This window comes from Diceros bicornis, chromosome X (genome assembly GCF_020826845.1).
Source record: "Diceros bicornis minor isolate mBicDic1 chromosome X, mDicBic1.mat.cur, whole genome shotgun sequence".
NCBI classification, from domain to species: domain Eukaryota; kingdom Metazoa; phylum Chordata; class Mammalia; order Perissodactyla; family Rhinocerotidae; genus Diceros; species Diceros bicornis.
Genome location: NC_080781.1, coordinates 96,974,884 through 96,987,329, shown reverse-complemented (window position 1 = coordinate 96,987,329; position 12,446 = coordinate 96,974,884). Strand labels below are relative to the sequence as shown.

At 40.1% G+C, this 12,446-nt stretch overlaps 1 protein-coding gene across 1 annotated transcript; it reads left to right on the top strand.

The window, feature by feature from the left end:
- The first annotated feature begins 366 nt into the window (after positions 1 to 366).
- Positions 367 to 789, top strand: LOC131401279 (late histone H2B.L4-like). Its single transcript, XM_058536420.1, has one exon. The coding sequence runs from the start codon at positions 367 to 369 to the stop codon at positions 760 to 762; it is 396 nt and encodes a 131-aa protein (XP_058392403.1). The 3' UTR covers positions 763 to 789.
- Positions 790 to 12,446: the final 11,657 nt, after the last annotated feature.

Here is a 12,446-nt window from a genome sequence, read left to right as displayed (position 1 = left end):
GAACCAAAACAAATTTCTACAATTTGGGTGCTTTTGGTAAGGTCTTCCCAAAGTTCCCCTGTTGGGGCATCAATCGGCTGACGATGTCAGGTGACCTTTTGCCCTCTGTGGCATCTTTCAAAAATTTTGCGCTGGAGGTCACAGGAAGCTTAGAGGTTGCCAGATTCCCACTCTGGTTTGTTGAGGTGATGCCAGGCAGGAGGATAAGCAGTCACATGTGAGAAGGCGTGGCTTAGTGCATTGCCTTTTATCCAATCAGATATGGAGTTTGCCCGTGACATCAGAGAGGCAGCGCCATAGGTGGGCCACCCCCTCTCAGCAGTCGGGGTTGTATATCCTTCCAAACTCTCCCCGAGCAGCTCCGACATGGCTGACCCTGTCTCTGAGATGTCCTCTGAGGAAAGCCTGGGCACGAAGGAGCCCACGGAAGCCGACGCGAAGAGCCTGAAGCAGAAGCAGCCAAGGCGCCGCCGCCGCCGCTGCTCCGACAGTTTCGCCGTCTATTTCCCCAGGGTTCTGAAGCAGGTTCACGAGGGCCTGAGCCTTTCTCGGGAGACCGTGAGCGTCATGGATTCGTTCGTGAAGGACATCTTCGAGCGCATCGCCGACGAGGCCGCGCGCCTGGTCCGCTCCACCAAGCGCTCCACCATGTCCTCCGGAGAGATCCAGACCGCCGTGCGCCTGCTGCTGCCGGGGGAGATTGGCAAGCACGCCGTGTCCGAGGGCACCAAGGCCCTTATCAGGTACATCAGCCGCCCGTGAGCTGCCTCAGGACCGCCTGAGCATCGCAACCCAAAGGCTCTTTTCAGAGCCACCTCACTTGGCGGGAAAAGAGCTGTAGCTCTTAAAAGTGGGATCTACTCTAGTTTTTTTGTTTGTTTGTTTTTCTTTATTGTGTGGCATTCTGCTGATACATACAGTATATTTACTGTAAAGAAAACATTTTCAACTCCATGTATATTTGAGTGCAATTTATTCCATGGAAACTCGTGGATTTTCCTTAACCATATTGCATTTCATCACTTTCCTAAACAGTCATTTTTAGTTATTTCTCTAGGTCAGCCTTTGTAGTGTTCTGTAAGGTCTAAGTTATTTTCATAATAATTTTATTTACCATTTTAATTCTCATTCTCCACGAGTGGAATTGTGGAATTTTGTAGAGGTGCTTCATGTGTGATATAGTCATAGATAAAATGAAGAAGCAAATATACCCATCAACATATCTCTCTTAAACGTTTTTCACCATATCCCGTAATATTGTCATTTAAATATATAAAGAGTACTCAAACATAATACAAAAATAGCTAAATGAAACTTCTCAGAAACAATTTGCTTTTCCACTTCCCTGGTTTCTGAAATTACTATTTGAATTCATTCAGGTTCATGCAATCTATTCTTTCCCAGCATAAAATTTTTCCATTTTTTTCTCTGTTTTTTTTATTGTGAAATTTTTGTTGTACATTATTGTTTGTCAGTCACCATACAAATGCATCCCTTCACCCCTTGTGCCCGCCCCCCACCCCCCCTTGTCCCTGGTAACCACCAAACAGTTCTCTCTGTCCGTGTGTTAGTTTATCTTCCTCTTATGAGTGAAATCATGTGGTGTTTGTCCTTCTCTTTCTGGCTTATTTCGCTTAGCATAATACCCTCCAGGTCCATCCATGTTGTTGCAAATGGGACGATTCTGTCTTTTTCATGGCTGAGTAGTATTCCATTGTATATATAGAGAATTTTTCCATTTTTAAAACACACCCCTTCATGACCTGCAATTTTGCATCACTCGATGATGAGAGTGTTCAAGAGAGCAGCCCGAGCCCCTGTCTCCACTGGTGCAGCCAACAAGGGACTGGCAGCCCGTGACCCACAGCTATGGGTCCAAAGTGTGGTGGCGTGACCAGGACTGAACCAATAACCGCCTTCCTGTGATATTCAGCCTGGAGATTGAAGGGAAAGGGATAAGATCCTCTGCCTCTTGGTTTTTGTTTCTTTACTTGTGTTTAATCTTGATGACTTAAGGATATGAATCCAGAGCACATAGTGCCACATATCTCTGGCCCCTTGCATCATATAAGAGGAGGATGGTCAGCAATTAATAGAACAAAGATTTTTCTTTTCCTTCTAGCATTTAAATGTTAATATTCGTGTGAAAGTTAACATATTAATTTGCATTGTGTTTTTTCGTCTTGGACCAGTGGTGTTTTTACTTGTATAATTTTTCTAAAAATATATTGCTTATTTTTGATGAAGTTGATGATTTTCTAATTGTTTCCTTTTTAAATTGATTTCTAGCTTCATACTCTGTGAAGAGAGAACATATTGTGGGATTTCAATCCTTTGAAATATATTATAATTTGCTTTGAATCCCAATATTTTACCACAGTTGTTAAGAGTTTCAGTTGAATGTTATTAGTAAGTTAAAATACACCCTTTTGATTTGGATTTAAAAACCTCTGAAGGCTGCCACTCTCAGCCAAACAATGAGACAAAAGCTGGATAAACTACAAAATCAAGACTTTTGTGAGCTCATCAAAAGAGAGAGAAGACTCTCCCACAAAAGACCCCCACACCGAGTATTCCACATTACAGAGCACTGCTTGCTCTAGAGAAAAATGGGGGCAGGTCAGGCTAGTAGAAAGAGCTTCACTGAGAGTTGCAAGCATGAAGGGGGCAATTTTACCTTCAGAGCTCTCTTTGATATCAATAGAGATAGGATTTAGGACAAATAAGCCTCCTCATCAGGATTATTACTTATTATTATTCTGGAATATTAGAAAAATTTTACAAAGAATTTTTTTTTTAAATGAGCTAGCTGCACAATACACCTAGAAGAACTACCCTGAAATCAAGTGCAACTAGATCCCTCTTTGTGGTTCCTGGAAATTGTCATACACACCTAAACAGAATTTTGAAAGCTGAAGGTTCTTTGCATGGCCATGTGCCTTTTCAGGAAAACAATGGTGGGCCAGTTAAAACAAGTGCACTTCACTGAATCACTTAATTTCTATCAGGCTAATGTTGCTGCTTCATAATCTCAGTGTTTGAATATATAACAAACATATGTTTTCCCATAGTTATTCTTGCACACTGGTCTCATACATATCATGCTATGTGAGTGGTCATTGTAAGAAAAAGAATCCATTAGGTATTTTTAATGCACTTAGTTTCTTTCACATTTATAATTTCAGAAATTAAATGGAAACAGTAGTAAAACAACATTAAGAGTCCACCATAATTGGGCTGTGAGGTGATAACTGGGACCTCAGGATGACTGATAAACAGGAAATCTAGAACGGAGAAGGGGAAAGGGGAGTTTGATGTTGAAGATTGGAAGGGGAATAAACAACTAGTAATGCAACCGAGCGTGGAGAGGTTAAAAAATCTTCCCTGGGCTAGAAGAAGAGAACAAAAACTTTGAGATAAGCTTTGCTAACTGCAGCTGCATATATTCAGCTGTTGTTTAAAACTAACCAGGTCTTTCTGTCCCTGCTTAGTATATGAGAGAGCTGTCTTTCCCAGGAAGTCAAGGTCCAGACATCAAGATTCAGCCTCACAAGGCCAAATCCTGGCTGAAGATGAAAACTAACCAGAAAAGTACAGACAGTCAGGGGAAAAGAAATTCAGTCTTCAAGGCCAAGCACAGGCTGGTGGGAAGGTGCCAACCAGCACGGCCACGTGCTCGTCCACCCCTACCTAAAACCCCAGCACATGCTCAGCCTCGCCTGCCTAAAACCCCAGCACATGCTCTCCCTCCCCTACCTGAAACCCCAGATAAGAACCCCTGCCTTTTTCCTTTCAGGGAGGTGGATCTGAGTTCTAACTCCCATCTCCTTGTCTGGCTGCCTTTCAATAATAGTAAGCCTCTTTCCTTGCCACAAGCCTGGTGTTTCAGTGTTTTTTCCTTTATTGGCCCTGCTATGCGGCAGGTAAACGAACCTGTGTTTGGGTTCGGTAACAATTTGGCGAGCCAGCCAGGAGGCTCTTTGCCTGTGGCTCCGTGGCCCTAGGCCAACTGGAGTTTCCTGGGAAGCAGTCCAGCAGCTGCCTAGGTGATTTGCCCTAGGGACTGTCCCCAGTACTTCCCGTCTGACCCGACACCGCTGGCCCTAGGCGCATTTTTCTTGTGGCAAGGAAACGGGCTCTAGACTTCTTTGTTTGTCTGTTTGTCTGTTTGTTTTGGCTTCTGGTTTGGAACAGACGTCGTTTTGGTGAGTTTCCTCGTTAAAATTGACCGAGTCCTATTTTTCCTTTCTTTGTTTGCCTCTGTTTCGGGGGGTTTGTTCCAGGTTACTGGAGTTTGTTCAAGGGGCTCTGATTTTGTTGAAAGGACTAAGGATCTCGCTCAGAGAGAACACTCTGGGCCCCATTTGTTTTGGTTGAGTTGCCTCATTAAAACTGACTGAGTCTTATTTTTCCTTTCGTTTGCTTGCCTCTGCTTCAGGGTTTTTGTTCCAGGTTGCTGGAGTTTGGTCAGGGGGGCCCTGACTTTGTTGAAAGGACTAGAGATCTCACTCAGAGAGGACTAACTCTGAGCTCCATTTGTTTTGATACTTGTGTGTGTGTATGTATGTGCATATGTGAATGTGTAGTTTGTTTGCCTCTGTTTCAGGGATTTTGTTCTAGGTTACTGGAGTTTGTTCGAGGGGAACCCTGATTTGTTGAAAGGACTAATTCTTGGTTCCATCTGTTTTGATACTTTTTGTGGAAATGTGTGAGTGTGTGTAATGTGTGTGTGTGGGCGGCAACAAAGTGGGAAACTCGGATTCGATTCCCAGCGGCAGCCCTCTGGGTTATGTATTGCAAAATTGGAATGTTTTCAGTTATAAACCTGTGCAAAAGAACAGGATGAAACTTAATCAAATTTGGGGTGTCAGCTTCCTGTCATGGTCTTACAGATGCTAATGAAAACAAGTTAACAGAAGAATAAAAAGAAGCTGAGAGAAAAAGTAAAGGGACTCTTCTCAACAAGGTGGAAATTTTTAAAGGTTTTTTTTTTTAAAAAAAAAACAACAACAATAAGGCAAATAGGACGGTGGGATAAATAAGGCAAATATTAAAAGGGGGAAAATAAAGAGGAATCAAAAAGGGAAGAGTCACAGGACTCATTTCAGCAGGATGGAAATCTTTAGCTAGTTATTAAAAAGAAAAATGGGATAAATGGAATGGACATGAATGAGGTTAAAACAAAAGTTTTAATAAAACACTGCCTAAGGTTGGGTGGGCTAAAAGGATCCCCTACTGGCCCCCCAGCATTAAAGGACCTCAGACAAGCCCGTTCTATTCGCCCCAGTTTGGGAAAAAATTTTAAAAGACAGGAGGCAAAAAATCACAATGAGAAACCTGACCAACAATTGTTTGGGGCGACAGGTAGGCTGCTAATGTTGATAAAATTATAAAGATTAAAATGTTTGAGCTAATATTATATGAAGAGGTCCTGTCAACTTTGCCTGAATGTTTTTTTGGGATGGATGCTATGTCTGGGTGGGAATGCTTCCCCTACACAATGTTATAAGACTGAGACTTATTGATGGAATCCTAATGAAAGCTATGATTAAAAGTATAAGAGTTGATAAAATTAAGGTAAAGTTTTGTAAAAATTGGTGTATTTACTTTGTTTTTTTTTGTGTGTGTGAGGAAGATCAGCCCTGAGCTAACATGCACGCTAATCCTCCTCTTTTTTTGCTGAGGAAGACCGGCTCTGAGCTAACATCTATTGCCAATCCTCCTCCTTTTTTTCCCCCCCAAAGCCCCAGTGGATAGTTGTATGTCATAGTTGCACATCCTTCTAGTTGCTGTATGTGGGACACGGCCTCAGCATGGCCAGAGAAGCAGTGCTTCGGTGCGCGCCTGGGATCCGAACCCGGGCCGCCGGTAGCGGAGCGCGTGCAGTTAACCGCTAAGCCACGGGGCCCGGCCCAAAATTGGTGTATTTAAATGGACTTTAAGTTAAATGATTTCATCTATTTTACATGATTAGGTTGTAGATTACATCACGGGGATGAACATTGTGTCTCACTGGGAACGTTTCCCCTGCCTGATATTGTAAGAGCATAACATTCAGCATAACATAATTAACACTCAGGCAATGTTGATTAAACACGCTAAAGGAGATCTCAGTTTCAAATGGCAAAAATGGAACCATTTCAGTTTACCCAAACTGGTGTATTTGCATATGCAATTGGAAAAAGCCAGCTACAAAGTTAAACAACCAATGGGGAGCCTATTTTAATCTTTGGAGGCTTCTAGATGAAATCAGGAATACTTTACTGCCTCTTTGAAAGAAAATAATTAAATAATTAAACATGCCAGCAGCTGAAGACAAATCTGCTGGTCCTCTCTCCTCTCTTGCTGAGCTTCCCTACTTCGACTCCCCCGAAATTCCTGATCTAAAATTAAGCAAGTGAAAATAAGTAAACTTTTGAGATAATTTCGAATTGTAATGGCCATTCTGGGGAACCTCTGTTTCAGATGAGTCCACCTTAAGGTCACCCTAAAAGAGAGGATTCAAAACCTCTCACGATGGAATGCATTCTTTGGTTAATATACAGAAGCTTCTAAAAGATAAAATGACTTTAAAACCAGCTATAAAAAAGATCCTTACAGCAAAAAGAAAAGAATCTTTAGTAAATATCTTTGGTTATCTGAGCAGGTCCGTGTCTGCCAGGGAGCATTTTAGATCCAACTATTCTTCTGAGTTTTGTACCTGAGACCTGGCTAAAATTTTGAAGATCTCTGTTTGTTTCTATCTGTCTCTCTCTCTATTTGTCTGCCTCCAGATGATATAATTTCTAAAGGAACTCTATTTAATTGGCTTGAAATAAGTGCTTATATAAATTATTACTGAATGTAATAGAAACTAACCCAAATGTCTTTCAAGTTAACATAATATAAAATGATCTTTGGTAAATAAAAGCTTGTTTAAGTTTGTTGATTTAATTAAAATAAATATGTTTTCAGAGTTATCAACATTGGGTATGGTACACACATGTTATCTCTGTTACAAAATTTGTCAGCAAAAAATAATAACTTAGAATAATAGCTGATTTTGTCTGATGTCTCATGACGGTTTTGTGGGCAATCTAAATGTAATTATTGAGAACAAGTAAACTAAATAGTTATGAAAAGGATAAAAGCTTTTGGGGGAACTTTTTAACAATAATTATGTGTTATGATGTATGTACTTAAAGCAACTTAAGATGATAGCTAACTGCCTTAATGTCAGATGAAGTTTCTGAAAGTAATCAAAACATAATTGTTGGGAACAAATAATTATATAGATAAAAATGGGTAAGAGTTTTTGGGTGCAATAGTTATGTTTTATGGTCTGTATACTTAAAAAACAGCTTCCAAAATCTTTTTGGTAACTTAAAACTTTAGGGTTTTGCTAAATTAAGCTAAACAATAAAAATTTGTTGAGTATCTAGGTCATTTCCACATAAGATAAAATATTAGAAATTGATTACTAAGCATAGATTAGTCTGCCTTTGGTTTCTTATCATCTCAAACAAACTGAAAGATGCTTGGGTTTATTGATAAACATGGTTTGTGCATGCTGAGAAAGTTTCTCTGAGAAAGCACATATTTCTAGAAAGGCTGTGTACAAGGAAAGTAAAATGTGTGTTTTCAATAAAGACAGCATAAAGAATAGATATTTTTGTTTGTTTTGTTAAGAAAGACAAATTTGTCCTAAAGTACTAGGGGAAAAAAGAGACAGAAGGCATGGGACAAATTCTGAATGTAAAAAGTCAGTGACAGAAGGTTTGTGGAAGTAAAACCCTGAGGAGTTTCGTGCACGGTCAAGTTGGCTAAAGTAAGCTGGTGGAAAATTAGAATTTGGCTTTCTCTCTTAAAAAGGTAATTTTCTTAAACTTTTGGTCTGCTCTTGATAAAGAGCAGTCTTTGAGTAAGTCTACCTAAAATGTTTACCTTTGAGTAAGTCTACCTAAAAGACAGAAAATCTATGTTTTGTTAAAATAAATTCCAATGTTCAAAAGGACCGAGATCTCTCTATTAAGGTTTTTTTTTTTTTTTTGGACTGTTTTAATGATCTGTTTGCATTTGACATCTTCTGTTGTCACCTTGAATGAATGGGTAATGTGGGAGATCAAGATTTGGCCACCCTGAAATCTATCTCTTTACCTTGGTTGTTTTCTCTGAAGGACATTTGACCTCCCCCACTAACTGCCTAAAGAATTTGACATGGTGGCTCCTTCCCAGAACAGATCTATCATGACTGCTATAAAGATAATGTAGGATAGAGATTACAATAGAAAAGGCACCAACAAGCCCATCTTATCGGGAGTTCTGTCTCTCTGGCCACATTCTTTGGATGACCCTGCGAGGAGTTGCCAGACAATCATTTACATTTATAAGGGAAATCTCCATTTGTAAAGGTATCTCCCTCTCTGTTTTGAGAAGAAAGGGGGATGAGCTCATTTCTAGAGACTTATCAATGTGGAAGGTGAGGCCTTGGGGCTGCATAATAACCTTACTCTTGTTTACTGTGCTTTAGTGGCAATCTCCTGTAACTGACTCCCCCCACCCCCAAAATCCTCCTTTGTCATTGGCTGAACATGGTATTTAAGACGAAAATTTCTGCGATTGTGTTGAGAAACGCAGTGTCCCTGCTTTCTCCCATGTATACATGTTATTAAACTTGGTATTATTTTCTCCTGCTAACCTGTCTTGTTGATTATTTGGCCAGCCATAAGAACCTTAAGGAAAAGGGCAGAGGGAGATTCTCCCTCTTCCCCCTACAGTAACTAAGCCTCGTTTCCTATTTGACCAAGTGTTTTAAAGCCTTTTGATATATTTTTTTTTACCTAATGAATTTTTTTTATTGATGTTTTAATAGCTTTTAACATTGTGAAATTTTGGGTTGTACATTTTTGTTTGTCCATCACCATATATATGTCTCCCTTCAACCCTTGTGCCCACCTCCCACCCCCATTGCCCCTGGTAACCACAATACAGTTTTCTCTGTCCATGTGTTGGTTTATATTCCACATATGAGTGAGATCATACAGTGTTCGTCTTTCTCTTTCTGGCTTACTTCACTTAACATAATACCCTCCAGGCCCATCCATGTTGTTGCAAATGGGACGATTTTGTCTTTTCTTTATAAGCCTTTTTATATTTTTGACAAACTCCCTCTCAAACTTAAAGTCTTTCTTTTGACTTAAAAAGGCAACATTGAGAATTTCCAATCAGCCCTGACACTTCTCAAAGAATTTGTTCTCTCTTTCTATAAAGAGGAAGATATTAAACAAATTAGACTTATTTGGTATGTTAAATTACGTGGGAAACATTATCAAACAAATGATAATAAGCCTTCCCCGGTTATATTGTGTGGGTAAATGTTATTAATATAAGTGTTTTAAAAACTATATAACATTCCAAAAGTTCTGATCTGGTTGTCAGTCGTAATTCTAGTTATTGTTTCAAAGTGTTGTATGTCACAGAAATAGCCAAGTGTCCTTGCCAGTTGCCATTTTGAGTATTTTCTCGTTTGCAGACAGTTGTTGGTTTACTCAGATGTTTTTGCAAATATGTTTCATCTTCAGAGAGATTCAGGGAAAGGACTCTTGACACTTGCTCTAAAATACAGGTTCCTGATAAACTTTCAGATTATGAAATTGAGCTGGGTAAAAAATTACAGAACTGTAATGAAGAAACTGATGGCCTCATGAAACTGCTAACAGAAGATCAAGAGTTGTTATCATGGGACTGAATAAATGGATGAAGATGATTATAATTTTTTATGACTTTTTATTTGAAATATTGCTGAGTTTTAATGTTTTGTTTTTCCAGGTTTAAGGAAAACTTTTTTTTCTCTTTTCTCTTAAGGAACTATGACTTATAACAATTTGTAAACAGAATTGAAGCATCTATCTTTTTCTCCCTATCTGATCCCTCCAGAATTTCAAAACGTTTGATGAGTGAGTATTCTTATATTCATGGCAATATAAGTTATTTGCATAAGTTCGATAGGAATCTGCTCTCCTTATAGCAGGACACAATTGGGAACACTGGTTATACTACCAAGGCTTTGACTGGAATGTCATGTTTGAAAAAAAAAAAACATGCAGACTCAGATATGACAAGATAGCTTTTGAGGAACAAAGATTGAACTTTATGGAATAAAGCCGCTTGAAAATATTGGCCTGGTTCGCTTACAGGGTTCCCAGCAACCTTACCAGGTGAGTAAAGAAGGTCATTTCCCTGGCAGGTGCAAGAACCTCAGGATATTTGGGGGGGACCTCGAGAAGAGAGGAATCCACCCAAATCTGTAGGTATTGCAGGTGGAGTCTAATGACAAGTCCTTGGCTTGGCCTGGCCTCGAGAGGCCTATAAAGTTCAATCTTAGATTCCTTAAAAAAAGTTCCAGCAGGGCCGGCCCCATGGCTTAGCAGTTGGGTGCGCACGCTCCACTACTGGCGGCCCGGGTTGGGATCCTGGGCGCACACCGACGCACCGCTGTTCCGGCCATGCTGAGGCCGCGTCCCACATACAGCAACTAGAAGGATGTGCAACTGTGGCATACAACTATCTACTGGGGCTTTGGGGGGAAAAAAAAAAAGGAGGAGGACTGGCAATAGATGTTAGCTCAGGGCCGGTCTTCCTCAGGGAAAAGAGGAGGATTAGCATGGATGTTAGCTCAGGGCTGATCTTCCTCCCACACAGACACAGACAAAAGTTCCAGCAATGCAGATTTAAAAGAGCCTAGATGATCAATTGCCATTCTTGCTGTGCTTATGTAAATAATTGGGCCAAGTTTATTAAAACTAGACTTATGTTGCAAACAAATGAGTCTTAATCTGGCTCTATTTTGTAAAAATGAGGGTGATTTTAGAGAGAAAAATTATGTTTCAACAGAGACTATAATACACATTTGTGGATGTTGGATTCTGGTTCTGTTAATTGTCTTCGAGTTTTTTGTTTTCTACCTATAAACTGGACTGGATCCTGACTTCTTCTAGTTTCCCCAAATAGTCTGATACAGATCTCCAAATTAACGTTTTCAATGTTTCTTTCTGTCCTTTTCATTTGAAATCCCTGAGAACTAAAACCACCCTTTTTCCTGAAGCCACGCAAACTGAAGCTGGACAACTTGATATAAACCTAAGAGAGAGCACCATGATAGCCCCTGTTTGGACGATCTTCATGCCTGTTGCTGTGTAAGCCACTCAAAAGGTTTACCTGAATGCCTGATGGCATCATTGGAGACATTTCAAACTGCAGGGGATGCTTCAACCCTGACATCTAGAGACCTTCTTGACGGACCATCCCTTGGGCTCAGAAATTGGTTTGTAATTTGCTCCAACCATTAACCTTGTTTTCCTTTTTGTTTCTCTAGAAATGCTTCTTATTGAATATCTGGTTGCTTTCTTACACAGTGTAGGCCTAACTTTGGGAGACCCTTTCTATGTTCTAGACATGATCCAAAAGACCTGGAGGGAACTCAAATTAAGCAGCTAAACACTGTCAGATGTTTCTCTGCACCATCTTTGTCGTAGAGACTGGGTCCTATTGAAATCCTGGACTTCATCCCTGCTGGATGGGACTATACGAGAAACAGATAAACACAGGGAACATGAACCATACCATAGAAGTACATCACAACTGGGATCTCCCAAACTTTGGCTGTCTTCATACTCCAGACACTGATTTCTCTGAATGGTCAAATGGACCCATGACAGACTGCAAGTTGCTGTTCAGAAAATGGTCTTCTAAAGATAAGTAATAAATGACTCCCAGGTTCTTACCTTACCTGTTGGACTGTTAGACAGCAGGCTACTTGGCTACATCAGATTTCACCTGAGTTTCTAGGCACTAACCTTAATTGGTTTACAGGCTTCTTTTCCTAGATTCCCCAAGGATTGTGGTCCATTATGGAGGGGATACTTAAATGTGGGCTGTCTATTTTGCTAATATGTGTAGTCATCTATATAATTATAAAATGTGAACTTATGCAGTGTTCCAAAGCCATTGATCAGAGTACTAAAATATTAGTCATACAAAGTGTATCTCACTCTCCCCACCTGGTATCCAATAATATCTTTAAAAAAAATGGTAAAACAGTTTCATTCCTCTGATCCTGATCCTCGCCCTTTCACAGCAGGAAGTAGCTAGACTGGTCTTCATGCACATTCCCAAAGATTGAGGAATGATCATAAGACAGTGGGGATTGAAACCGAGGATGAAGAAGTTAAAAAATCTTCCCTGGGCTAGAAGAAGAGAACAAAAACTTTGAGGTAACCTTTGCTAGCTGCAGCTGTGCATATTCAACTGTTGTTTAAAACTAACCAGGTCTTTCTGTCCCTCCTTAGTATATGAGTGAGTTGTCTTTCCCAGGATGTCAAGGTCCAGACATCAAGAATCAGTCTTCAAGGTCAAATGCAGGCTGAAGATGAAAACTAACCAGAAAAGTCCAGACAGTCGAGGGAAAA

Excerpts from the sequence above, each read along its gene's own strand:
- LOC131401279 (XM_058536420.1), top strand. The coding sequence starts at position 367 with ATGGCTGACCCTGTCTCTGAGATGTCCTCTGAGGAAAGCCTGGGCACG.